The sequence below is a fragment of the Ornithorhynchus anatinus genome, chromosome 2, assembly GCF_004115215.2.
Source record: "Ornithorhynchus anatinus isolate Pmale09 chromosome 2, mOrnAna1.pri.v4, whole genome shotgun sequence".
Taxonomy (NCBI): domain Eukaryota; kingdom Metazoa; phylum Chordata; class Mammalia; order Monotremata; family Ornithorhynchidae; genus Ornithorhynchus; species Ornithorhynchus anatinus.
The window spans coordinates 5,571,071-5,598,301 of record NC_041729.1 but is presented as its reverse complement, the minus strand read 5'-3'; the positions used below and the strand labels follow the sequence as shown (position 1 = coordinate 5,598,301).

Sequence of the window (27,231 nt, the reverse complement as noted above, 5' to 3'; positions counted from 1 at the left end):
GTGCCAGGCACTGTACTAAGCACTGAGGTGGCTACAAGCAAATCGGGTCCCTGTCCCACGTAGAGCTCACGGTCTCAATCCCCATTTTCCAGGTGAGGCAACGGAGGCCCAGAGAAGTCCAGTGACTTGCCCGAGGTCCTTCAGAGCCGGGATTGGAACCCATGGCCTTCTGCCTCCCAGGCCCGTGCTCTACCCAATTCGCCACACAGTTTTTCAGGCAGCAAGTCTCTCCGCTCGCAGACGCCTTTATCGTGGAGAGTCTGTGCAGTGTGGAAACTGGGCAAGAGGCAGGAGAGTGGCATGGGGGGAGTGTGGAGGAGAAAGGGAGAGAGCAGGCGGTCACCAGCTCAATGCAGTCCAGGCCCCGAACTTGAGAAGAGCAGTTAGTGGACGTTTGGGGCCAACCACCAGGCCTTCCGGCCCTTCCCGACCACCGAGGCCTATTGTTCAGTCCCTTCTGGGGCTCCCAGGGTTTCCTGGGGGGAGGAGAGCCCCCGGCCCGAATCCCCCCCTCCCACCGGCCCGGGCTGGGAGGGGGGACGGCGGCGACGGTGACTCGTTCCCCTTCACCTGCAGGGTGGCGCGCTGTGAGGCTGGATGGGGCGGAGGCCCAGCGTCCGGAGCCACGTGGCGTAGTCGGCCTCGGGCATCCGCACGATGTGTTCCCGCACGAACTGGGAGGACGATAATAATAATAATAACTATGGTATTCGTTAAGTGCTTACTATGTACTGGGCCCTGTACTAAGCGCCGTGGTGGATACAAGGGAATCGGGTTGGATACAGTCCCTGTCCCACGTTGAGGTCCAGGAAGGAGGCGGTGTTAGCTCAATGGCCGTCTCCCCCTCTAGACTGGAAGCTCGTTGCGGGTGGGGAATGTGTCTCTTACATTGTTCTATTGTACTCTCCCAAGAGCTTAGTACAGTGCTCTGCACACGGGAAGCGTTCAGCAAATAGGATTGACTGACTGGCTTCCCCTTCTGGCCCGGGGAGCAAAGGATGGGACGTGCCTCACTCCCCCTCTCCTCGTCCCCCTCCACCCACAATCGTCCTCGGCGATCGACCATGGAGACCTGGTCTCCTCCCCAGTGGGCAGTGCCTGGACGCGGTGAGCCCATTTCTGGAAGTGACTCTAACCCGCTCAGGATCGGATGTGGATTCCGGGATTTCCCCACGGGGCTCTCGGCAGGCTTCTCCTCCCCCTCTATCCACAATCCTCCCCGGCGATCGGCCATGGAGACCTGGTCTCCTCACCAGTGGGCGGCACCTGGGGCTGGCGGGCCCCCTTCCAGAAGTGATTTTAACCCCCCTGAGGACCAGATGTGGATTCCTAGGTTTCCCTGGAATCTAGACAGGATCCCCCCACCCCCCTGCCCACGCCCACCCTCCCCCAAAAGAGCTCTGCCACCAGCCGAGGCCCAGAGTGGGTGCCGGGGATGGGGAAGGAAGGGGTCCGACCTCCACAGCCGCAGCCACGTCCGGAGAGCACAGCTCCCACGTCCGGAGCTCCTCCAGCGTCTTCAGGAAGACGCCGGGGCGGATCCTCAGCTCTGGGTCCGTCCCAAACCTTTCCAGTTTCCGTAGGATTCTCCGGGCCCGGTGGTAGCTCTTCAAATCAGCCGGAAGTTTGGCCAACAGACTGAAATACCTGCAGTTCCGGGCGGCAGAAGAGACGTGGGCGAGGCTTGGGTCAGAATGTTTCCCCAACAACCCTTCGGATCCATTGGCTTGTTTCCCTCTTGCTCCAGATGTGGGGAGAGAAGGGGGCCGGACTGGTCTCGGGGTGTTTTCGGGGAAACTGCGGTCTGTTCCCGAAGAGGAGACCGGCATTAAAGATGCCTGACGGGCTGAGGAGGGGAGGGGGGTTGGCCGGTGGAAGGAGTCGCCTAACGTGAGGGCCATTAAGATACGACCTCTTCCAAGCCGGGCCCGTGAAATGACTATCGGGCACCTTATCTGCCACTGCACCCTTACACGGGGACCTCAGTTTTCTCATCTGCAAAATGGGAATAATAATAATAATAATTGCCTTTCTTCCCACCTTGCGAGATTGTTGCAAGGGCAAAAATGACAAAAGTAATTTGAGAGAGGTCGGGGAACAACCGTGCTATTAATGTCCCGATAATGGAAGCTGTGATTTTTCTGAACATTTCACTGTGCCTCAGCTTCCTCATCGGTAAAGTGGGGATTAAATACCTGCTCTCCCTCTCCTTTAGACTGTGGAGCCATGTGGGACAGGGACCACGTCTGACCTAATCAACTTAGATCTACCCCGTGTTCAGTACGGGGCTTGATACATAGTAAGCGCTTAACAAATGCTACTATTATACAAAAGAATAAGCTATTGGGGCTACTCAGGCAGCAAGTCTACTATCGAGGGGGCCCCTGTTGCGTTGCCTGAGAAGCAGTGTGGCCTAATGGATAGAGCCCGGGCCTGGGAGACAGAAGGCCATGGGTTCTAAACCTGGCTCCTCCACTTGTCTGCTCTGTGACCCTGGGCAAGTCCCTTCACTTCTCTGGGCCTCAGTTCCCTAAGTGGGAATTGAGACTGTGAGCCCCACATGGTACAGGGACTGTGTCCAGCCTGATTTACTTAATGATGGTATTTGTTAAGCGCTTACTATGTGCCAAGCACTGTTCTAAGCAATGGGGGGGAAACAAGGTAATCAGGTTGTCCCACGTGGGGCCCACAATCTTCACCCCCATTTTACAGATGAGGTCACTGAGGCACAGAGAATAATGATAATAATAATAATGTTGGTATTTGTTAAGCGCTTACTGTGTGCCGAGCACGGTTCTAAGCGCTGGGGTAGATACAAGGTAATCAGGTTGTCCCACTTAGGACTCACAGTCTTCATCCCCATTTTACAGATGAGGTAACTGAGGCACAGAGAAGTTAAGTGACTTGTTCAAGGTCACACAGCTGACAAGCAGCGGAGCTGGGATTAGAACTCATGACCTCTGACTCCCAAGCCTGCGCTCTTTCCACTGAGCCACGCTGCTTCTCTATAATTATCTGTTGCCGACTTATCTGTTGCCGACTTGTTCATTCCAAGCGCTTAGTACAGTGCTCTGCACATAGTAAGCGCTCAATAAATACTATTGAATATTGATGGTATTTTTTAAGCTCTATGTGCCCAGCATTGTTCTAAGCTCTGGGATAGATACAAGGTAATCAGGTCATCCCACATAGGGCTCACAGTCTTAATCCCTATTTTACAGATGAGCTAACTGAGGCACAGAGAAGTTAGTGACTTGCCCAAAGACACAGAGCTGATGAGTGGTGGAACCGGGATTAGAACCCACGACCTCTGACTCCCAAGCCTGTGTTCTTTCCACTAAGGCATGCTGCTTCCGTATCCACCCCAACACTTAGTACAGTGCCTGGCACATAGTAAGCACTTAATAATAATAATAATAATGTTGGTATTTGTTAAGCGCTTACTGTGTGCAGAGCACTGTTCTAAGCGCTGGGGGAGATACAGGGTCATCAGGTTGTCCCACATGAGGCTCACAGTCTTGATGATGATGTTGATGTTGGTATTTGTTAAGCACTTACTGTGTGCAGAGCACTGTTCTAAGCGCTGGGGTAAATACAGGGTAATGAGGTTGTCCCACTTGGGGTTCACAGTCTTGATCCCCATTTTACAGAGGAGGTCACTGAGGCCCAGAGAAGTGAAGTGACTTGCCCACAGTCCCACAGCTGACAAGTGGCAGGGTCGGGATTCGAACCCATGACCTCTGCCTCCCCAGCCCGGGCTCTTTCCACTGAGCCACGCTGCTTCTCTACAAAGACCATCACTATTCCTATTATTTCCTCAGCAAGACACCAAAGGGGCTGGTCGGGTTGGGAGAAGAAAAGAGGGGAGGTGTCTCTCTCTCACCAGTGATCTTTTTCGTCCTCCTTGGGGGCCCGGGGCCTTTGGATGGAGTTTCTTGGCACGTGGATGGAGTTTCTCATCTTCTCCATGTCTTTATCAAAGCCGGAAGTGACGCTCAAAGCCCGGAGTTTCAGGGACCCTTTCTCTTCCCGCCGCCTGGGACACCGGTGATGAGATGAGAGAGAACGGCCAGGAGGCCGGCATCCTCCTCTTGGTATTTCATGAACATTTTCCCCCCGCCGACCTCTTTCTCAAGCCCTCCGGCCCGGAATTCCCTCCCAATTCACCTCCAACAGACCCTCCCCATCTTCAACACTTTTCCGAAAGCCCATCTCCTCCAGGAGGCCTTCCCTGAATGATCTCTAATCTCCCCGGGACCGTGTCAGTTTATCGTTCTATTGCACTCTCCCCAGAGCTTAGCCCAGTCTTCTCCACACGGTCAGGGCTCAATGAATACGATGACCGTCAATGGGCAGGGATTGTCTCTATCTGTTGCCGAATTGTCCATTCCAAGCGCTTAGTCCAGTGCTCTGCACATAGTAAGTGCTCAATAAATACCACTGAATGAATGAATGACTATCCCCACCCTCCCACCCACTAAACTGCCACTGCAGTCCTTTCCCAACGCCGTAAGTATCCCGCCCTCTTGGGATTTTGGTAGTCGAGGCTGTAGGTTCATTGTAGGCAGGGAATGTGACTGTTATACTTGTCTCCTGTACTCTCCTAAGCGCTGAGTACGTTACTCTGCACACAGCGCTTGTCAGCTGTGTGACCGTGGGCAAATCACTTCACTTCTCTGTGCCTCAGTTCCCTCATCTGGAAAATGGGGACGAAGACCGTGAGCCTCACGTGGGACAACCTGATGACCCTTTATCTACCCCAGCGCTTAGAACAGTGCTCTGCACATAGTAAACGCTTAACAAATACCAACATTATTAAATACGATCGACAGATCGAACGTTGATACTTCCCTCCCTCCAAACAGCGCTTACGAACATGTGGTGCTTCTGTTGCTTCTTCCTAACTGCAATTTATTTTAGTGTCTATCTCCTTGGCTAGATTATAATAATAATAATTGTGGTGTTTGTTAAGCGCTTACTATGTGCCAGGCACTGTACTAAGCGCTGGGGCAGATATAACTTAAATCAGGTCCCACGGGGGGCTCTCAATCTAAGTAGGAGGGAGAACAAGTACCGAGTCCCCATTTTGCAGATGAGGGAACCGAGGCATGGAGAAGCGAAGTCACTTGCCCACGCAGCTGACAAGTGGCAGAAGCAGGATTAGAACCCGGGTCGTCTGACTCCGGGCCCTAGGTCAAATCCTAGGTCAGAGAGCCCAGATGTGGAGCGGAGAGAGGGATCGTCTAGCGGGGACGGGGAAGAGGAGGAGGTGAGGGGCTTCTTACTTGGCCAGGAATTCCAGGTCATCTTTCAGAGAAACAGCTGCCTCCTCGGCCACCCCCTGGAACTCAGCTCTCAGGTCGGCACACAAGGTCTCTTTGTGGTCCAAAACAGCGATGGGAAAAGGGCTGGTGGCAGGAAAACACACAAACACCACACACACACACACACCTGAGTAGTTGTTGTACTCTGGGAGAATTATCTAATAAGAACTGTGGTATTTGTTACCACTGTACTAAGTGTAAGTGAGAAGCAGCGTGGCCTAATGGGCAGAACCCGGGCCTGGGAGTCAGAAGGACCTGGGTTCTAATTCCGGGCTCCGCCACTTGTCTGTTGTGTGATCTTGGACAAGTCATGTCAGTGTGTCCAACCTGATTGGCTTGTTTGTATCCCAGCACTTAGTGCCTGGCACATAGTAAGTGCTTAAAAGATATAATTTTCAAAAAAAACCACTGGACACAGCCCTGTCCCACATGGGGTTCACAAGTCTCAATCCCCATTTTACAAATGAGGTAACTGAGTCCCAGAGAAGTGAAGTGACTTGCCCACATTCGCACGGCAGAAGAGTGGCGGAGCCGGCATTAGAACTCAGGTCCTTCTGACTCCCAGGCCCGTGTTCTTTGCACAACACCATGACGTTTCTTAACTCTGAAAGAGTTGTAAATCATTTTATGTCTGTCTCCACTACTAGAGCGTAAGCTTCCTGTGGGGAATGGGTCTGTTGTATTGTTCTACTGTATTCTCTCCAGCGCTCAGTACAGTGCTCTACACCCAGTAAGCGCTCAGTAAGTACTATCGCCCGACCGACTGGCTGTGGAAAGGGAATGTGTGACTTCATTACCTTCCACGTTTCGGCAACGGTAACGAGCGACGCTCTGAGGTGGGACTGTTCGCCTCACTCATTCTCCGACTCCTCTGCAATGCGCTAAAACAAGATAAGATCAAGGTAATATAAAAGAATTCATCAATCCATCCATCCATCCATCCATCCATCCATCCATCCATCCATCCATCCATCCATCCAAACATCTTTATTGAGCGCTTATTGTGTGCAGAGCACTGTACTAAGCCCTTGGGAGAGTACAACTGGGCAATATAACGGACACATTCCCCGCCCGCAACGAGCTTGCAGTCTACAGGGAGAAGGGAGAGGGAGCCGGGGAAAAAGAGGGCTTAATCGGGGAAGATAAAGGACCCGTGTCAGGCGGGATCGCTCTTCCTGGCCCCCCGGCACCAACTCGCTCACCATCGTGCGTCTGGTACACTCCCTCTTTGACGGCACCAACGTCCCGGGCAGGCCGGGATTTGGGTCTCACACCCTCATCCTCGTGAGTCAAGCGGCCTTGATGGCGGGAAAAGAGGAGCGGCAGGCCGGGAGGGAGGAGGGACGATGCCAAACTCCTTCCTCTCTTCTGGAATGCGGCCTTCCCTACTCCCTTCTGTGTCGCCTTTGCACTTGGATTTGCACCCGTTATTATAATAATAATAATGTTGGTATTTGTTAAGCGCTTACTATGTACAGAGCACTGTTCTAAGCGCTGGGGTAGATACAGGGTCATCAGGTTGTCCCACGTGAGGCTCACAGTTAATCCCCATTTTACAGATGAGGGAACTGAGGCACAGGGAAGTAAAGTGACTCGCCCACAGTCACACAGCTGACAAGTGGCAGAGCGGGGATTTGAACCCATGACCTCGGACTCCCAAGCCCGGGCTCTTTCCACTGAGCCACGCGTTATTCTCCCCTCCCTCAGCGTACAGCAAGCGCTCCAGGTCATGGGTTCTAATTCCGCCTCCACCGCTTGTCTGTCGTGTGACCTTGAACAGGCCACTTGACTTCTCTGTGCCTCAGATCCCTCATCTGTTAAATGGGGATTGAGACTGTGAGCCCCACGTGGGACAGGGACTGTGTCCAACCCAATTTGCTTGTATTCACCCCAGTGCTTAGTACAGTGCCTGGCACATAGTAAGCACTTAATACCATAATTGCTATTATTATTATTTTGATTAGTCACTGAAATCCTCCAGGGCTAGAGAAGCAACGTGGCATAGTGGAAAGAGCCCGGGGTTGGGAGTCAGAGGTCGTGGGTTCTAATCCCGGCTCTGCCGCTTGTCAGATATGTGACTTTGGGCAAGACATTTAATTTCTCTGGGCCTCAGTTCCCTCATGTGTAAAATGGGGATTAAGACCGTGAGCTCCACGTGGGACAACGTGATCTCCCTGTTTCTACTCCAGTGCTTAGAATGGTGCTTGGCACAGAGTAAGCACTTAACAAATACCATTATTATTATTATTGTTATAAATAAATACAATTGATTGATTAAGCCTCATTTTTACAGATGAGGTAATTAAGGCACAGAATTCCCTCCTATATTCTTTTTCCAGGGGTTAGTATAATGCTGTGCTCAGAGTAAGTACTTAATAGATTCTTTTAATAATTACGATATTTGTTAAGCACTTTCATTCATTCATTCAATAGTATTTATTGAGCGCTTACTATGTTCCAGTCACTGTACTAAGTGCTAGGGTGGATACATGCAAATTGGGTAGAACATGGTCCCTGTCCCATGGGGGGATCCCGGTCTTAATCCCCATTTTACAGATGAGGTAACTGAGGCCCAGAGAAGTAAAGTGAGTTGTCCAAAGTCACACAGCTGACAAATGGTGGAACCAGGATTAGAACCCATGACCTCTGACTCCCAAGCCCGGGCTCTTTCCACTTCACCGTTCCATCCCCTCCAAGCGTTGACACTCTCTCTTGCAGGCCTATAACTTCTCTTTGGCTAGTCGTGACTCTGCCAGGCATTAAGACTCCCCGTTAGAGAATGAGTCCAGGAAACACATGGAGCACTTTAATAATGATAATAATAATAATTATAGTATTTGTTAAGTGCTTACTATGTGCCAAGCACTGTTCTAGGCACTGAGCACTGTTCTAAGCGCTCAATACATCTACGTCCCAAGTGAGCTCCGAGTGGATTTCGGCTCAACTTTGTTTCTGAGGGGAAAGTGCCGGAAGGCTCCTCGAGGGCAGCTTTTGAAGCTCGGTGGGCAGGGAAATCATTTATTCTTGCACCGTACTCTCCCAAGTGCTTAGTACAGTGCTTTGCACACACTAAACACTCAATAAGTATGATTGAATGAATGAATGAATGGAGGGAGAACAGGTATCTTATTTTAATGTCTGTCTTCCCCTCTAGATTGTAAGCTCCTTTTTTTAAAATTGTATTTGCTAAGTGCTTACTCTGTGCCAGCAATTAAATTAAGTACCGGGATAGATAGAAGCTAATTAGATTGGACACTGTCCATGTCCCACACGGGGCCCACTATCAATCCCCATTTTACAGTTGAGGGTAACTAGGCACAGAGACATTATGTGACTTGCCCAAGATCACCCAGCAGATGAATGATGGAGCTAGAATTAGAACCCAGGTCCTTCTGACTCTCAGGCCCATGCTCTATCCATTAGACCACACTAGCTCCTTGTTTATATCAACTCGGTTGCACTGTACTCTCCCAAGCACATAGTACAGTGCTCTGCATACAGTAAGTGCTCAATAAATACAGTTGATGGATTGATTGACTGAATTATCCCCATTTTACAGAGCAGGACAATGAGGCCCAGTGAAGTGACCTGGCCCATGGTCAGTTCTCAGGGAAGTAGCAGGGTGGGGATTAGAACCCAGGTCTCTCCCTGTCTCGCCGCACTCCCGTCCCTCCTTCACTCCGCAGTCCGGATCATTTTTCTACAAAAACGTTCAGCACATGTCAGCCCCGCTTCTCAAAAAACCCCAGGTGTTGCCCATCCACCTCTGCATCAAAGAAAAACTCCTCACCACTGGCTTTAAACACTCCACCACCTTGCCCCCTCCTACCTCACCTCCCTCCTCTCCTTCTCCACTGCAGCCCGCACGCTCGGCTCTTCTGCCGCCGCTAATCTTCTCACTGAGCCTCCATCTCGCCCGTCCCGCCACCGACCCCTGGCCCACGTCCTACGTCCGGCCTGGAACGCCCTCCTTCCTCAAATCCCACAGACAATTCTTCTCTCCTCCTTCAAAGCCTTATTGAATCTCCTCCAAGAGGCCTTCCCTGACTAAACTCCACTTTCCCTCATCTTCCGCTCCCTTCTGCATCACCCTGGCTTGCTCCTTTTGCTTTTCCCCACTCCCAGCCCCACACCACTCATGTCCCTATCTGACATTTATTTATTTATATTGATGTCTGTCTGGCCCCACCGCTGGAATGTCAGCTCATTGTGGATAGGGAATGTGTCCGTTTACTGTTGTATTGTTCTTTCCCAAGCACTTAGTACAGTGCTCTACACACAGTAAGCGTTCAGTAAATATGATTAAATGAATGAATAATTGAACCCCGGTCTCCTGACTCCCAGGCCCTTGTGCCTTCCACCAACTCCCGCTGTTCTTTGGTGAGGCTAGTCGGTAGGGGAAGCTCTCCCTATTTCTTCCGGGTTTCAAACTTGATCTCCCGTAGCGAGAATGTGTCCGTTTATTGTTAGAGGGTACTCTCCCAAGCACGTAGTTCAGCGCTCTGCACACAGTAAGCGCTCAATAAATAGCTTTAGCCCCTAGCGGAGCCAGGGGCACAAAAAGTCATGGCCCACAGCAACCTTTGCTGACTTAATTCCCCCCATGAAGTTCTGGGAGCCCCGTCCCCCCTACCTGCCCGTCGATTAGACCGTAAGCCCGTCAAACGCAGGGACCGTCTCTATCTGTTGCCGACTTGTTCATTCCAAGCGCTTAGTACAGTGCTCTGCACATAGTAAGCGCTCAATAAATATTATTGAATTGAATGAATACCTGGCTCTCCGATGGGGGATCGGCCTGCTCTCTGCTTCTGTGAGGTCGGGAGAGACCGTTTGAGAGGTCTCCTTGGTCATTGGTGATGAGCTGCAAAATAATAATAATAATGTTGGTATCTGATAAGCGCTTACTATGTGCAGAGCACTGTTCTAAGCGCTGGGGTAGATACAGGGTCATTAGATTGTCCCACGTGAGGCTCACAGTCTTGATCCCCATTTTACAGATGAGGTACTGAGGCACAGAGAAGTTAAGTGACATGCCCACAGTCACACAGCTGACAAGCGACGGAGCCGGGGTTCGAACCCATGACCTCTGACTCCCAAGCCCGTGCTCTTTCCACTGAGACACGCTGCTTCTCTAATACAAGAGAGTTCTTAATTCCATCCAGAAGAGGTCAACCCCACCAGAGGTCTTTTTAATAATAATAATAATAATAATAATATTGGTATCTTAGTGCTTGCTATGCATCAAGCATTCATTCATTAGTAAACAAACATATTTATTGAGCACTTACTGTGTGCAGAGCCCTGTACTAAGCGCTTGGGAAGCCCAATTTGGCAACAGATAGAGACAATCCCTACCCAACAATAGGGTCACAGTCTAAAAGGGGGGAGACAGACAACAAAACAAAACAAGTAGACAGGCACCAACAGCATCAATATAAATAAATAGAATTATAGATATATACACATCATTAATAAAATAAATAGAATAAAGCACTGTATCAAGAATAAAGCACTGTATCAAGCGCTGGGGTAGATATAAGATAATCAGGTTGGACACAGACCAGATCCCGCATGGGTTCATAGCTTTAATTCCAGTTTACAGATGAGGGAACTGAGGCCCAGAGAAGTTAAGTGACTTGCCCAAGGTCACGCAACAGAAAAGTGGCAGAGCTGGGGTTAAAACTCTGACTCTCAGGCCAGAGCTCTTTCCACGAGGCCACACAGCTTCCCTGCTTGAAGGAAGTTGGGGTGTCCATCGCCTACTCCAGAGGCTTCGAAGAGAAGGCGACTGTGTTGGAACTGATGATCTTCTACGTACCCCAGTGCTTAGAACAGTGTTTGACACATAATAAGGGGTTAACAATACCATAATCATTATTCTTACAAGGCAGAGAGGGAGCTTCTTAAGCATAGATTTGCTCTGAGGAAAGGGGTTGGACTGAATGACTGTGGCCCTTGGATGGCTTAGTGGATAGAGCCCGGGCCCGGGAGTCAGAAGGTCATGGGTTCTAATCCCGTCTCCGCCACTTGTCTGCTGGGTGACTTTGAGCAAGTCGCTTCACTTCTCTGGGCCTCAGTTATCTCATTTGTAAAATGGGGATTGAGACGGCGAGCCCCACTTGGGACAGGGACTCTGTCCCATCAGATTTGCTTGTATCCACCCCAGAGCTCCATACAGTGCCTGGAACAAAATAAGCACTTAATAAATACCATACTACTACTAATAATTATTATTATTATTCAGAGGAGATGATGTACCTCTTATTTTAGATGCTGTACCTGGTGTGCTGCTGTGGATGGAGGGAAAAGTCTATTGTGAAATAGCATGGCCTAGTTGATAGAGTACAAGCCTGGGATCGGAAGGACCTGGGTTCTAATTCCGGCTCCGCCACTTGTCTGCTGTGTGACCTTTGGGCAACTCACTTCACTTCTCTGGGCCTCAGATACCTCATCAGCAAAATGCGGACTGAGGCTGTGAACCCTTTGTGGGCCAGGGGAACCGTGTCTAACCTGATTAGTGCTTAACAGATACCATTAAGAAAAAAAAGGAGACAGGGAAACACAACTAAGCTGAAGCAGGGAGGAAAGAGGATCTGATATTTTAAAATCATATATTGAGGAATTGGGGGTAAATAATAATAATGATAATAATAACTGTGATATTTGTTAAGTGCTTACTATGGGTGTGGGAAGCAGCATGGCCTAATGGAAAGTGCCCAGGGTTTGGAAAGAGGAGACCTGGTTTCTAAACTCACTTCTGCCACTTATCTGCTGTGTGACCTTGGGCCAGTCACGTAACTTCTCCGGGCTTCAGTTTTCTCATCTGTAAAATGTGGATTCAATACCTGTCCTCCCTCCCGCTTAGAGTGTGAGCCCTATGTAGGACAGGGATTGGGACCGATCCGACCGTCCTCCGTCACCCCGGCAATTAGCTCAGTGGGTGGCACATCGCAAGCGTCTGACAGATGTCCCGATCATCATTATCCCGTGGTTATGGATGTTGAATTCTGGTCCAGAAAACGAGGCGGAGGGACTTCTACATTCACCCAGGATGTCAGGTGATAATAATGTTGGTATTTGTTAAGCGCTTACTATATGCAGAGCCCTGTTCTAAGCGCTGGGGGAGATACAGGGTCATCAGATCGTCCCACGTGAGGCTCACAGTTAATCCCCATTTTACAGATGAGGTAACTGAGGCACAGAGAAGTGAAGCGACTTGCCCACAGTCACACAGCTGACAAGTGGCAGAGCCGGAAATCGAACCCGTGACCTCTGACTCCGAAGCCCAGGTTCTTTCCAAGTGATGTCTCACCTGACCAGGCTTCCCTTTCTCTGTTCCTTTGTGGCCAAACTCTTCGTCACGTCATCGTGCACCATCTCCAGGAGCGTCTGTAGAGCTGAGGGAAGCGGGGGGGGGGTGGGGGATTGGTCACATGATGTAATGGGGGCATTTCTGCCCACCTGAGTGCCCACGGAATGAGTCTCCAGGTGAGCTGAGGGAAGCAGAGGGGCATGGAGGGGTCACATTAATAATGATAATAATAATGTTGGTATTTGTTAAGCACTTACTATGTCCCGAGCACTGTTCTAAGCACTGGGGTAGATACAGGGTCATCGTCATCAGGTTGTCCCACGTGAGTCTCACAGTCTTAATCCCCATTTTACAGATGAGGTAACTGAGGCAGAGGGGAGTTAAGTGACTTGCCCACAGTCACACAGCTGACAGGAATCGAACCCATGACCTCTGACTCCCAAGCCCAGGCTCTTTCCACCGAGCCACGCTGCTCCTCTATGGAACGAGGGCTTTCCCGACTGCCTCGGGCCCGCAGATTGAAAGTCTTGAGGAAAGACTCAAGACTTCGAGGGGGTCCAGGGGGTCACGTCACAGGCCTAGGGCATTCCTGCCCGCCTGAGTGCTCGCAAACTGAGAGTCTCCAGTTGAGCTGAGGGAGTCACATTGTGGCACGAGGGCATTTCTGCCCACCCGAGGGCAGATGCCGAAGGAAGGCGGGGGAAGAGGAAAGGAGGGCTTAGTCAGGGAAGGTTGACGGTCTAGAGTCCAGAGGAAGGGGCCTGACCGTTGGGAAGGGGCTCCTCTTCTGGCGGGGGCCCGGTCTGAGGGGGCCGGCTCCCCTCCCCGTCTTTGGTGGAGGAGCCGCCACGGGTCCCTGCGCTGTGCCCGTCCTCCGAGCTCGGGACGAGGGACAGCGGGCTGGTCGGCGGGGACGGCACGAGGCTCGGCCGGGACAGGCTCCCAAAGGATGGTCTCCAGCTCAGCCTCCGCCCGGGAAGGGGCCGGAAGAACTGCGATCTGGATCTCTTCACCTGAAGGGGAAGCCAACAGAAACCGGGCATTGCTTAGTTAGAAAGATAAAGAAGGAGCGGGGCTCAGTGGAAAGAGGCTGGGCTAAGGAGGCAAAGGTCATAGGTTCGAATCCCGGCTGCGCCACCTGTCAGCTGGGGGACTTTGGCCACGTCACTTAAATTCTCAGTGCCTCAGTTCCCTCATCTGTAAAATGGGGATGAAGACTGTGGGGCTCATGTGGGACAACCTGATTACCCTGTAACTACCCCAGCACTTAGAACAGTGCTCGAAACATAGTGAGTGCTTAACAAATACCAACATTATTATTATTATAATGCTTTTCTTCCCTGGTGGGAGGGGGAGGCACTTTTCTAGAGCTTTCTTCTCTATGGGGTAGGTAATAATAATGTTGGTATTTGTTAAGCACTTACTATGTGCAGAGCACTGTTCTAAGAGCTGGGGGAGATATAGGGGAATCAGGTTGTCCCACGTGAGGCTTACAGTTAATCCCCATTTTACAGATGAGGGAACTGAGGCCCAGAGAAGTGAAGTGACTTGCCCACAGTCTCACAGCTGACAAGTGGCAGAGCCGGGAGTCAAACCCATGACTTCTGACTCCGAAGCCCGGGCTCTTTCAACTAAGCCACGCTGCTAAGCTAGAACCTTTATTCTCTCTGGGAGAGTTAGTTTTCTACAAATTTTCTTCTCTGTGGAGTAGTTTGCTACTTAGAAAGCTAGAATCTTTCTTTGCAGGGGTTAGTTTCCTAGAACTTTCCTTCTCTGTTGGGTAGTTGGCTACCTAGAAAGCTAGAACCTTTCCTCTGTATGGGGGTGACTTTTCTAGAACCTTTCGTCTCTGAGGGGTAGTTAGAAAGCTGGAACCTTCCTTCTCAGAGGGGTAGTTAGAAAGCTAGAATAATAATAATAATTACGGTACTTGTTAAGCGCTTACTATGTGCCAGGCACTATACTAAGCACTGGGGTGGATACGAGCAAATCGGGTTGGATCCAGTCCCTGTCCCACATGGGGCTCACGGTCTCAATCCCCATTTGACAGATGAGGGAACTGAGGTCCAGAGAATTGAAGTGATTTGCCCAAGGTCACACAGAAGACATATGGTGGAGCCATGATTAGAACTCAGGACCTTCTGACTCCCAGGCCCATGCTCTATCCACTACACCATGCTGCTTCTCAACCTTTCTTCTCGCTGTGAGGGACGGTTTCCTAGAAGCTTTCTTCTCTGGGGTAGTTAGAAAGCTAGAACCCTTCTTCTCTCTGCAAGAGTTAGTTTCCTAGAACCTTTCTTCTCTGAAGGCTATTTAGAAAGATAGAGCCTTTCTTCTCTGTGGGAGGGCCAGTTTTCTAGAACTTTCTTCTCTTCGGAGTACTTAGAAAGTTAGAATCTTTCTTCTCCGTGGGGGTTAGTTTTCTAGAACTTTTCTTCTCTGTGGGATAGTTAGCGACTTAGAAAGCTCAAACTTTTCTTCTCTAGTGATGGTTACTTTTCTAGATCCTTTCTTCTCTGAGGAGTAGGTAGAAAGCTGGAACTTTTCTTCTCTCTGGGAAGGTTAGTTTTCTAGAACCTTCCTTTTCTTGGGGGTAGTTAGAAAGCTACAGACTTTCTTCTCTTTGGGGTGTTACTTTTCTAGAACCTTTCTTCTCTGAGGAGTAGGTAGAAAGCTGGAACTTTTCTTCTCTCTGGAAAGGTTAATTTTCTAGAACCTTTCTTCTCTTTGGGAGAGTTAAAAAGCTACAGACTTTCTCCTCTTCGGGGTGTTAGTTTTCTATAACGTTTCTTCTCTGTGGAGTAATAATAATAATAATGTTGGTATTTGCTAAGCGCTTACTATGTGCCAAGCACTGTTCTAAGCACTGGGGGAGATACAGGGTAATTCGGCTGCCCCATGTGAGGGTCAAAGTCTTAATCCCCATTTTACAGATGAGGGAACCGAGGCACAGAGAAGTTAAGTGACTCGCCTACAGTCACACAGCTGACAAGTGGCAGAGCCGGCATTCGAACCCATGACCTCTGACTCCCAAGCCCGGGCTCTTTCCACTGAGCCACACTGCTTCTCTAGCTAGTATTCAGAAAACTGGAATCTTTCTTCTCTGTGGGGTAGTTAGTTACTTAGAAAGAAGCTAGAACCTTTCTTGTCTGCAGAAGGTTAGTTTTCTAGAACCTTTCTTTCTTTCTGTCTTCCTCTCTAGACTGTGAGTTCCTTGTGGGCAGGGAATATATCTGGTTTTTTTAGTTATACTCTACTCTCCCAAGTGCTTAGTGTAACTCTGCACATAATAAGCACTCAAAAAACACAACTGATTGACCAACTGGCTGACTAGAACCTTTCTTTGTCTGTGAGGGGTTAGTTTCCTAATGGGCTCATTTGTATATATTTTTATTACCCCATTTATTTTATTAATGAGGTGTCCAACCCCTTCATTCTATTTATCGTGATTAATTGTCTTGTTTCTGTCCATCTGTCTCCCCCATTTAGACTGTAAGCTCAGCAATGGGCAGGGATTGTCTACCTGTTGCCGAATTGTACATTCCAAGCGTTTAGTACAGTGCTCTGCACATTGTAAGCATTCAATAAATACTATTGAATGAATGAATGAATGAATAGAACCTTTCTTCTCTGGGGTAATTGGAAAGCTGGAACCTTTCTTTTCTGTGGGGGTTAGTTTTCTAGAACCTTTCTTTTTTGTGGGGTAGTTAGTTATTTAGAAAGCTAGAACCTTTCTTCTCTGCAGGGGGATAGTATTCTAGAATTGGGAAGCAGCGTGGTTCAGTGGAAAGAGCACGGGCTTGGGAGTCAGAGGTCATGGGTTCTAATCCCGGCTCTACCACTTGTCAGCTGTGTGACTGTGGGCAAGTCACTTCACCTCTCTGGGCTTCACTTACCTCATCTGTCAAATGTGGATTAAGACTGTGAACCTCACGTGGGACAATCTGATTACCCTGTGTCTCCCTCAGCACTTAGAACAGTGCTCTGCATGTAGTAAGCGCTTAACAAATACCAACATTATTATTATTATTATTAGAATTTTTCTTCTCTGTGGGGTAGTTAGTAACTTAGAAAGCTGGAACCTTTCTTCTCTGCGGAGGCTTGGTTTTCTAAGAACTTTTAATCCCTTGGGGTAGTTAGCTCCTTATAAAGCTGGAACCTTTCTTCTCTGTGGGGAGGTTAGTTTTTTAGGACCTCTCTTCCCTGTTAGAAAGCTAGAAACTTTCTTTCATTCATTCAATCGTACTTATTAAGTGCTTACTGTGTGCAGAGCACTGTACTAAGCACTTGGGAAAGTACAGTATGGCAATAAGGAGTGACAATCTCTGTCCACAACGAGCTCACAGTCTAGAGGGAGGGAGGGAGACATCAATACAAATAGATATACAAAGGAGCAGTGTGCCCTACTGGATAGGGCACCGGCCTGGGCGTCAGCAGGTCATGGATTCTAATTCCAGCTCCACCACTTGCCTGCTGTGTGACCTTGGGCAAGTCACTTTACTTCTCGGTGTCTCCGTTCCCTCATCTGTAAAATGGGGATTAAGACCGTGAGCCCTCTGTAGGACAGGGACTGTGTCCAACCTGAATATCTTGTATCTCCCCCAGCGCTTACAGCAGTGCCCGGCACATAGTAAGCGCTTAACAAATATCATAATTATTAGAATTAGAATTGGGTAAACAGACATATAAATAAACAGAGGTATAGGGTAGTTAGAAAGCTGGAACCTCTCCTTTCTGCGGGGGGTTTAGTATACTCCAATGAAATGTGCCTGGCACATGGTAAAGCACGTAAGAGACACCATTAAAAAAAATTAACCTGGCTTCTTCCCCTCAACAGTTGACAGAGTCACGTTCGTGGAAATCTATAATAAGTCACATTTCACGAGGTTACGGGTTCGCCGGCAGGAAGGACCCAATCAGGATGTTACATGAGGGAACAAAATAGAGCCAACAAACCGAGTGAAAGTTGCAGCGGATCGTAAAGTGAAAATTAGCAAGGAAGTTACCTTTGTCTGCATGATGAAGTGCTCCCATTTGTGCCTCGCTGCCTTTTCCTTATTGATTTTTTTTAATGTACTTTTACCGCCACCAGGGTCCCTAAGTGAAAAACAACTTAATGAGTTTTCCGTTTCCAGAGTCTTGCTTTTATTACAAGTTCTTTTTAGAAACGCAATAAATAGAGAATAAATGATGGCCAATGCCTGTTATGACATTTATCTTTGCTGGTGAGGACGGGGAGAGAAATTTGTCCGGGGCCACGGTTGGTCAGGAGCTGTCCTTAGGAGCCCAGAAAGATGCCAGAAGTTGAGCTCCTTGAGGGCAGCGTACCTATCGTACGGTGCTCACCCAAGCGCTTAGTATAGAGCGCGAGCCTGGGAGTCAGAAAGCCTGGGTTCTAATCCCAATTGCACCTTCTGCCTGTTGGGTTTACCCTGATTACCCCGTATCTACCCCAGCGCTTAGAACAGTGCTCTGCACATAGTAAGCTCTTAACAAATACCAACATTATCAGTAAGCGCTCAATGAATACGATTGATTGAATGAATCAACGTGGGACAACCTGATTGCCTGGTATCTACCCAGCGCTTAGAACAGTGCTTGGCAATAGTAAGCACTTAACAAATGCCATCATTATTATTAAAATGGGGATTAAGGCTGTGAGCCCCACGTGGAACAACCTGATAACCTTGTATCTCCCCCAGGGCTTAGAACAGTGCCTAGCACATAGTAAGCGCTTAACAAATGCCATTATCATTGTTATTATGACTAAACACTTGGTAGACATGATCCCCCCCCCGACAAGGAGTTTACAATCTAGTGTGGGAGACGATAAAATAAATTGCATATGGAGGAGATCCTATCCTTTCGAAGACCTTCCATTATGCACCCACCGGCCAGATGCACTCAAAACTTCCCTGGACCGGTGGACTCATGGGTTACCTGAAGCAGGGTGGTCTAGTGGAAAGAGCCCGGGGCCTGAGAGTCAGGAGACCTGGGTTCTAATCCAAGCTCTGCCACTTGTCTGCTGTGTGACTTTCGGCCAGTCACTTCACTTCTCCGGGTCTCAGTGACCTCATCTATAAAATGGGGATTGAGACTGAGTCCCACGTGGGACCGGGACGGTGTCCCACCTGATTTGCTTGGGTCCACCCCAGCGCTTAGTACAGTGCTTGGCACAGAGTAAGTCCTTAACAAATACCACAGTTATTACAGAGAAGCAGCGTGGCTCAGTGGAAAGAGCCCCGGCTTGGGAGTCAGAGGTCATGGGTTCGAATCCCAGCTCTGCCACTTGACAGCTGTGTGACTGTGGGCAAGTCACTTCACTTCTCTGTGCCTCAGTTACCTAATCTGTCAAATGGGGATTAACTGTGAGCCTCACGTGGGGCAACCTGATTATCCTGTATCTGCCCCAGTGCTTAGAACAGTGCTCTGCACATAGTAAGTGCTTAACAGATACCAACATTACAGAGCACAGTCTGAGGAAGGTCCAAGAGACAGGAAGATTTGCCCGTATGTGGATTACTCTGTAAACGGTGTTCTGAATAATTAGCTGTGAAATTAGTGAAGCTCATCAGTACTCAGAGAAAGCCCACTGTGGATCATTTCAAATATAGCTGAGGGAAGAAACATAAATTCAAAGGTAAAACAAATAGTTCGAGGCTCAGTAGAAAAAGCCCGGGCTTGGGAGTCAGAGGTCATGAGTTCTAATCCCGGCTCTGCCGCTTGTCAGCTGTGTGACTTTGGGCAAGTCACTTAACTTCTCTGTGCCTCAGTTCCCTCATCTGTAAATTGGGGATGAAGACTGTGAGCCCCACGTGGGACAACCTGATCACCTTGGATCCCCCCAGCGCTTAGAACGGTGCTTTGCACATAGTAAGCGCTTAATAAATGCCATCATTATTAATACCAATCCCTTTGATGCCTGATTTATTCATTCATTCATTCGATAGTATTTATTGAGCGCTTATTATGTACAGAGCACTGTACTAAGCCCTTGGGATATATAATTTGGCAACAGATAGAGACAATCCCTGCCCAGTGATGGGCTTACAGTCTAATCGGGGGAGACAAATGGACAAAAACAAGACAGCATAATCACGATAAATACAATCAAAGAAATGTACACCTTATAAAATACAAGATAATTAGATTCCACACAAGCCATGTCCCACATGGGGCTCACAGTCTTAACCCCCATTTCACAGATGAGGTAATCGAGTCCCAAAGAAGTGAAGTGACTTGTCCAAGGTCACACAGCAGACAATCGGCGGGGTCGGGATTCGAACGCAGGTCCTTCTGGCTCCCAGGTCCGGGCTCTATCCACTAGGCCACGTTCCCCCTTTTAATAATCAGCTTAGCAGGACTCTGTTTCCTGCGCTTCTCCCTGGGCTTTTAACTTTTCCTTTTGCAAACTCAACCCCCGCTCATTCTGCCACCAGAACCCCTTGAAGTTCCAAAGCTTTCCCTTCCTCGCCGCACCCCGCACCCCCAAATTGAATCTGATCAGGGCGGAATTTCCAAATCTGAAACTATTCAGAACCACTCTGGACTAGGCCTTTTTTCTACACCGAGGGCCGGTCATGGTGGGGAGGGACCGTGTCTGTTTATTGTTCTTTTGTACTCTCATTCATTCAATAGTATTTATTGAGCGCTTACTATGTGCAGAGCACTGTACTAAGCGCCTGAAATGTACAAATCGGTAACAGATAACCCAAGTGCTTAGTACAGTGCTTTGCACAGAGTAAGCACTCAGTAGATATAATTGAATGACTGAATGAATGGAGTCTAACTTTCCTGTAAACTATTGGTTTAAAAGCTTCACGTCTCATTCATTCATTCAATAGTATTTATTGAGCCTTACTATGTGCAGAGCACTGTACTAAGCGCTTGGAATGTACAAATCGGTAACAGATAGAGACAGTCCCTGCCCTCTGATGGGCTTACGGTCTAATCGGGGGAGACCATCAGGGCTGCTGCCTCCCGTTGTGGTGATTAGAAAGAAATCCTATTAGGGTGGTGAAATGTAAAAGGGTCGGTTCCAAATAAACCAAAAAGGGTGTTTTTAGTGAGAGACATTGGGTGTAATAATAATGATCATAATAATGATAATCGTGGTATTTGTTAAGCACTTACTCTGTGCTGGGGGATATACAGGTTAATCAGATCAGACACATGGGGCTCGCCTCTCTTCATCCCCATTTTACAGATGAAGGAACTGAGGCAAAGAGAAGTAAAGTGACCTGTCCAAGGTCACCCAGCAGACAAGTGGCGGAGCTGGGATTAGAAGACACGATCTTCTGACTCCCAGGCCCGTGCTCTATCCACGACACACGGTGTCCTCCAGTTCTATCATATTACAATGATCGGGCTATTTGTTAAGCGCTTACTTTGTGCCAAGCACTGTTCTGAGCACTGGGTTAGAGACGAGATAATCAGATTGGACACAGTCCCTGTCCCTCAAGTGGGCTCACAATCTTAATCCCCATTTTACAGATGAGGGAACTGAGGCCCAGAGAAGCAGAGGGACTTGTCCAAGGTCCCACAGCAGGTAAGTGGCGGAGCCTGGATTAGAACCCACAACCTTCTGACTCCCTAGCCCGGGCTCTAGCCACTCTGCCATACTGCTTCTGCTGCTTTTTTAATTTCATTAGGCTTCAAGATTACCCACTAAATGTCCCCCAGCAAACAAACCAGGTAATTTAGATACCCACAGTTCATTTATTCTTTCATTTAATCATATTTTCTGAGCGCTTATTATGTGCAGTGCCCTGTACTAAGCACTTGGGAGTATACAGTACCACAATAAGTGACACATTCCCTGCCCACAACGAATTTACAGTCTAGAGGTGGGGAGACAGATGTCAATTTGGCTCTAATGATCTGTATATTTTAAGCAAAAGTTCTCTAGAAACATCCAGAAACTTACAATTTAATTTCCACCCATTTATCCCTATTGTACAGATGATGGAGGCGCAGAGAGGTTAAATGACTTGGCCAAAGTCACACAGCCGGTTAGCAGAAAGAGCTGGGATTAGAACCCGGGTCACCTGTCTCCCACGTCCGGGCTCTTCCCACTGGACAGTCTCCTGTTTGGACATCGAGTTTTGGGTTGGGGGGAAGGAAGTCTGGATGATCTGATTAATGTTATTGTAGTCCCAGCTCTCTGATCCTAAATATCAGGATGGTTCTTTCCCTCCCTCATGGATCGTATTTGCAATTGCTGTTAGAGAACTTCGGAGGGGACGTCTTGGCAGTCTGGGTGCGGGGGGAGGCCGGGAGGGTGCCCAACATCAATATTATTATTAACATCAGTATTTATTGGGCCCTTCCCGTGTGCAGAAGGCTATACTAAGCGCTTGGGAGAGTCCCATCCAACAGAGTTAGCAGGTCTGTTCCCGGCCCACAACGGTTGGATCGTTTCCCTACGAAAGAGAAGGAAATTGAAGGTCCAAGGTTGCACAGCAGGCAAGAAGCGGAGCTGGCGTGAGAATCCAGGTCACCTGCCAACTTGGAAGTCAGAGGAGCTTGGGATTGGGAGTCAGAGGATGTGGGTTCTAAACCCGGCTCCGCCGCTCGTCTGCTGTGTGACCTTGGTCAAGCCACTTCACTTCTCTGAGCCTCAGTGACCTCATCTGGAAAATGGGATTAAGACTGAGAGCCCCACGTGGGACCACCTCATTACTTTGTATCGCCCCCAGCACTTAGAACAATGCTTGGCACAGAGTAAAGCGCTTAACAAATACCATCATTACTATTATTATTAGCCTATCACATTTGGGGGTTCTCAGTTTGGGCAGGGGTTGAGAAATCGGGACTCTGAGCCCACTGTGGGCAGGGAACGTATCCACCAACTCTGTTTGATTGCACTCTCCCTAGCGATTAGTCTGGCCCCCTGCACATAGTAAGAGCTCAATAAATGCGACGGATTGATTAAATCGGGGGCGTCTCCCCCCATCTTACCGGGTAAAGATTCCTGCTGGGGAGCCGATAGAGCAGAAAACCTTGCATATTTAATCAGAAGCGTTGATGGCAGCTTCCATGGGACTCGTGACTCTGGTGGGAGCTATCAACTGAGAAGCAGCGTAGCCTAGTGGATAGGGCCCGGGCCCGGGATTCAGAAGGACCTAAATTTCTAATCCCTGCTCTGCCCCTCGTCTGCTGTGTGACGTTCGGCAGGTCGCTTTGCTTCTCTGGGCCTCAGTTACCTCACCTGGAAAATGGGGATTAAGACGGTGAGCCCGATCACTCTGTATCTAGCCCAGTGCTCGATACAGTGGCTGGGACGTAGTGAGCGTTTAACAAATGGAGAAGCAGTGTGGCCTAGCGGAAAGAGCGCGGGCCTGGGAGTCAGAAGGCTTGAGTTATAATAATGAAAGGGTATTTGTTAAGCGCTTACTGTGTGCCAAGCACCGTTCTAAGTGGCGGGGTAGATATCCCAGCTCTGCCACTTGTCAGCCGTGAGACTGTGGGCAAGTCCCTTCACTTCTCTGTGTCTCAATTACCTCATCTGTAAAATGGGGATTAAGACTGTGAGCCTCACGAGGGACAACCTGATTACCCAGTGTCTACCCCAGCGCTTAGAACAGTGCTTTGCACATAGTAAGTGCTTAACAAAGTCCGCCAAAGGGCAGGGACTGTCTCTATCTGTTGCCGACTTGTCCATTCCAAGCGCTTAGTACAGTGCTCTGCACATAGTAAGCACTCAATAACTACTATTGAATGAATGAACAAATACCTGCCACTTGTCAGCTGTGTGACTGTGGGCAAGTCACTTAACTTCTCTGTGCCTCAGTTACCTCATCTGCAAAATGGGGATGCGGACTGTGAGCCCCACGTGGGACAACCTGATTCCCCTGTGTCTACCCCAGCGCTTAAAACAGTGGTCTGCACATAGTAAGCGCTTAACAAATACCAACATTATTATTAGTAGTAGTAGTAGTATAAGGTCATCAGGTTGGACACAGTCGCTGTCCCACAGGGGACTCCCTGTCTTGCCTGCTGTGTGACCTTGGATGAGTCACTGTACTTCTCTGCACCTCAGTTCCCTCGTCCGTAAAATGGGGATTCAGGCTGTGAGCCCCACGCGGCACAGGAGCTGTGTCCCACCTCATAATCTTGTCTCTATCGCAGCGCTCAGTACAATGCCTGGAACATAGTAAGCGCTTAACAAATACCATAGAAAAATCGCATTTTCAAAAAAGGAGGAGACGGGTGGAGACGTACCTGGGACTCCAGCAGTTGATCACAGGCTTCATGGTGTCGTTGGAATCGAGAGTCAAGGCTTCCAGGAGCCAGTGGAGGGCACAGAGCTGACGGAAGAGGGGTTCCCTGGGGAGACAGGGAGATTTCTTCTCCAAAGCCTCGGGGGGCGGGGGAGGCCTTGGCAGGGGGAGACTTTGGGGGGCCCCAGCCTGACTGACCCGGCCATGAGTCGGCTGCAGGAGCCGCACTCGGGGAACAGGCGCAGGACGCTAGAGAAGCAGTGCGGTCTAATGGCTAGAGCCCGGACCCGGGAGTCAGAAGGACCTGGGTTCTAATCCCCGCTTCGCCACCTGTCTGCTGCTGTGAGGCCTTGGATAAGTCACGTCACTTCTCTGGGCCTCAGTTACCTCATCGGTGCTTAGAACGGTGCTCGGTACATAGAGCTTAACAAATCATCGTTATCATCTCTAAATTGGGGATGAAGACGTGAGCCCCGTGTGGGACCGGGTCTGCGTCCCACCCGGTTTGATTGTGTCCACCTCAGGGCTTAGTAGTGTCTGGCACATACTAAGCGCTTAGGCAAACATAGTAAGCGCTCAATAAATACTATCAAATGAATGAATGAATATTATTATTATTATCGTCGTGCCTGCCTCTCGGGGTAGCCGCCGAGGAGCCGCTGGTGAATATTCCGTGTCTGCTAAAGGGAAAGGATGAATGATCAGCCTGAAATTGGTGCTCTCTGAAAGGAGCTTCTTCCAAAGATCTACTCTCCCAGAAGTGGCAGCGCGGCCTAATGGAGAGAGCACTGTCTTGCTTGTCGGAGGCCCTGGGTTCTAGTCCCTGCTCTACCACTCGCCTGCTGTGTGACCCTGGCCAAGTCACTTTACTGCTCTAGGCCTCGGTTTAAAAAATGGGGACTCGATCCCTGATCTCTCTCCCCTTGAGACCGACAGTCCCATGCGAGGCAGGGACTGGGTGGGACTATCTTGAATCTATCGCGGGGCTTTGCGCAATTTAAGCGCTGAGGGCCTACCCCAATTATTATTATGAATAAGCAGCTGTGCACCGAACCAATATAACTGGGAAACAGCCGTCAGGTGTGATTGGCTACCTGGTAACCATCCAGTGTTAATCTGATCATATTTCCCCCCTGGCATTAGGTCTGCGGTGGGAAGAGATTCCAGAGGGAATGTGCCTGGTATATTGTTATACTGCCCTCTCCGGAGCGCTTATTAAAGTGCTCTGCACACAATAAGCCCTCAGTAAATATGATCGATCGATTGATTCTCTGGGAAAAAAAAGCTCTTGACCCTAACTCGCCGCCTGCTTTTCTTTTTCTGGAATTTGTTGTGTGTTCTACGTGCTAGGCACTGTACCAAGTGATACAAGACAGTGGCAAGAGCCCGGGGTTGGGAGTCAGAGGTCGTGGGTTCTAACTCCGGCTCTGCCACTTATCAGCTGTGTGACTTTGGGCAAGTCACTTAGCTTCTCTGGGCCTCAGTGACCTCATCTGTAAAATGGGGATTAGGACTGCGAGCCCCGCGTGGGACAACCTGATGACCTTGTATCGAACCCAGAGCTTTGAACAGTGCTTGGTACATAGTAAGCGCTTAACCAATACCATCATCATCATCATTATTACTAGACACAGTCCCTGTCCCACATAGGGCTCACAGTCTTCATCCCCATTTTACAGATGAGGGAACTGAGGCCCAGAGAAGTGAAGTGACTTGCTCAAGATCACCCAGCAGACAAGTGGCTGACTGGAATTAGAACCCACATCCTTCTGACTCCCAAGCCCGGGCTCTATCCACTAGGCCACGCTGTTTCACTGCATCTGACAATTCTGCTGCTGCTTTCTGTATTTGCCTATCCCTGCCTGCAGAACTGGGAAATCCTGAGTCTTGAGACATTAGTCACTGGAGAAGCAGCGTGGTCTAGTGGAACACTGCAGGCCCGGGAGCCAGAGGACCTGGATTCAAATCGTGACGCTGCATCTGTCTGTTGGCGGACCGTGAGGCCCACCACTTCACTTCTCTGGGCCTCAGTTCCCTCATATGCAAAATGGATTCCAAACCTGTTCTCCCTTTTATTTAGAGTGTGTCTCATTTCTGTTGCCGGATTGTACCTTCCAAGTGCTTAGTACAGTGCTCTGCACACAGTAATAATAATAATGTTGGTATTTGTTAAGCACTTACTATGAGCAGAGCACCGTTCTAAGCGCTGGGGTAGACACAGGGTAATCGGGTTGCCCCACGGGAGGCTCACAGTCTTCGTCCCCATTTTACAGATGAGGTCACTGAGGCCCAGAGAAGTGAAGTGACTCCCCCACGGTCACACAGCTGACAAGCGGCGGAGTCGGAATTTGAACCCATGACCCGGGCTCTTTCCACTGAGCCATGCTGTAAGCGCTCGATAAATACGATTGAATGAATGAATGTTCCCCTCTCAAGATGGCACTTGAAGAGTTTCCAGTCCTCTACCAGTCTCAGCTCCTGGAGGGAGGGTCAAGCAGAGGCCCGTCCATTCCGTTTCTAGCTTGGGCAGCGGCTAGCGAGCGGCAGGCCATCTTCTATGAGTCAAAACTCCCCCGTGCTGGGCGGCGGCGACCCGGGAGAGAGAGTCGAGGGCAGAGACTCAGTTTGACTGCACGGAAGGAGGCGATGGTAAACCTCTTCCAGATATTTACCGAGAAAATTCTCTGGATCCGCTACCGGAACGACCGCAGATGAAGAGCGGCCGTTCTGGGAGAGCTGCGTCCGTGACGTCGCTGTGGGTCGGAGACGACTCGACAGCATAAGACAAGACAAAAAAGTTCCGTTTGGAGCTGATTAACTAGTGTCTACCCCTACGCTCAGTACAGTGTTTGGCACAAAGTAAACGCTTAACAAGTTCCACGGTTATTAGCAGGTGGAGCCCCGCCACGAGGACGCCAGTTGGTAAACTGGCCCAACCACCAATCAGTCAATCAATCAGTGGTATTTACTGAGCTCTTACTATGCGCAGAGCACTGTTCATTCATTCAATAGTATTTATTGAGCGCTTACTATGTGCAGAGCACTGTACTAAGCGCTTGGAATGGACAAAACGGCAACAGATAGAGACAGTCCCTGCCCACTGACGGGCTTACGGTCTAATCGGGGGAGACGGACAGACAAAAACAATAGCAATAAATAGAATCAAGGGGATGTGCATCTCATTAAAACAATAGCAATAAATAGAATCAATGTGATGTACATCTCATTAACAAAATAAATAGGGTAATAAAAAATATATACAATTGAGCGGACGAGCACAGCGCTGAGGGGAGGGGGAGAGAGAGGAGGAGGAGCGGAGGGAAAGGGGGGAAAAGGGGGCTTAGCTGAGGGGGGGGTGGAGGGGCAGCAGAGA

At 49.3% G+C, this 27,231-nt stretch overlaps 1 protein-coding gene across 1 annotated transcript in view; it reads right to left on the bottom strand.

The window, feature by feature from the left end:
• Positions 1-1,203: 1,203 nt before the first annotated feature.
• Positions 1,204-27,231, bottom strand: part of CCDC60 (coiled-coil domain containing 60) — a 123,774-nt gene continuing 97,746 nt past the window's right edge. Inside the window, exons 6-15 of the mRNA XM_039911198.1 lie at positions 23,860-23,964; positions 17,643-17,733; positions 13,403-13,649; positions 12,637-12,721; positions 10,096-10,185; positions 6,122-6,205; positions 5,286-5,408; positions 3,884-4,036; positions 1,431-1,647; positions 1,204-1,284 (exon numbers count right to left, since the gene is read on the bottom strand). Of these exons, the coding sequence (XP_039767132.1) occupies positions 1,204-1,284; positions 1,431-1,647; positions 3,884-4,036; positions 5,286-5,408; positions 6,122-6,205; positions 10,096-10,185; positions 12,637-12,721; positions 13,403-13,649; positions 17,643-17,733; positions 23,860-23,964 (1,276 nt within the window). The remainder of the gene's footprint in view (positions 1,285-1,430; positions 1,648-3,883; positions 4,037-5,285; positions 5,409-6,121; positions 6,206-10,095; positions 10,186-12,636; positions 12,722-13,402; positions 13,650-17,642; positions 17,734-23,859; positions 23,965-27,231) is intronic.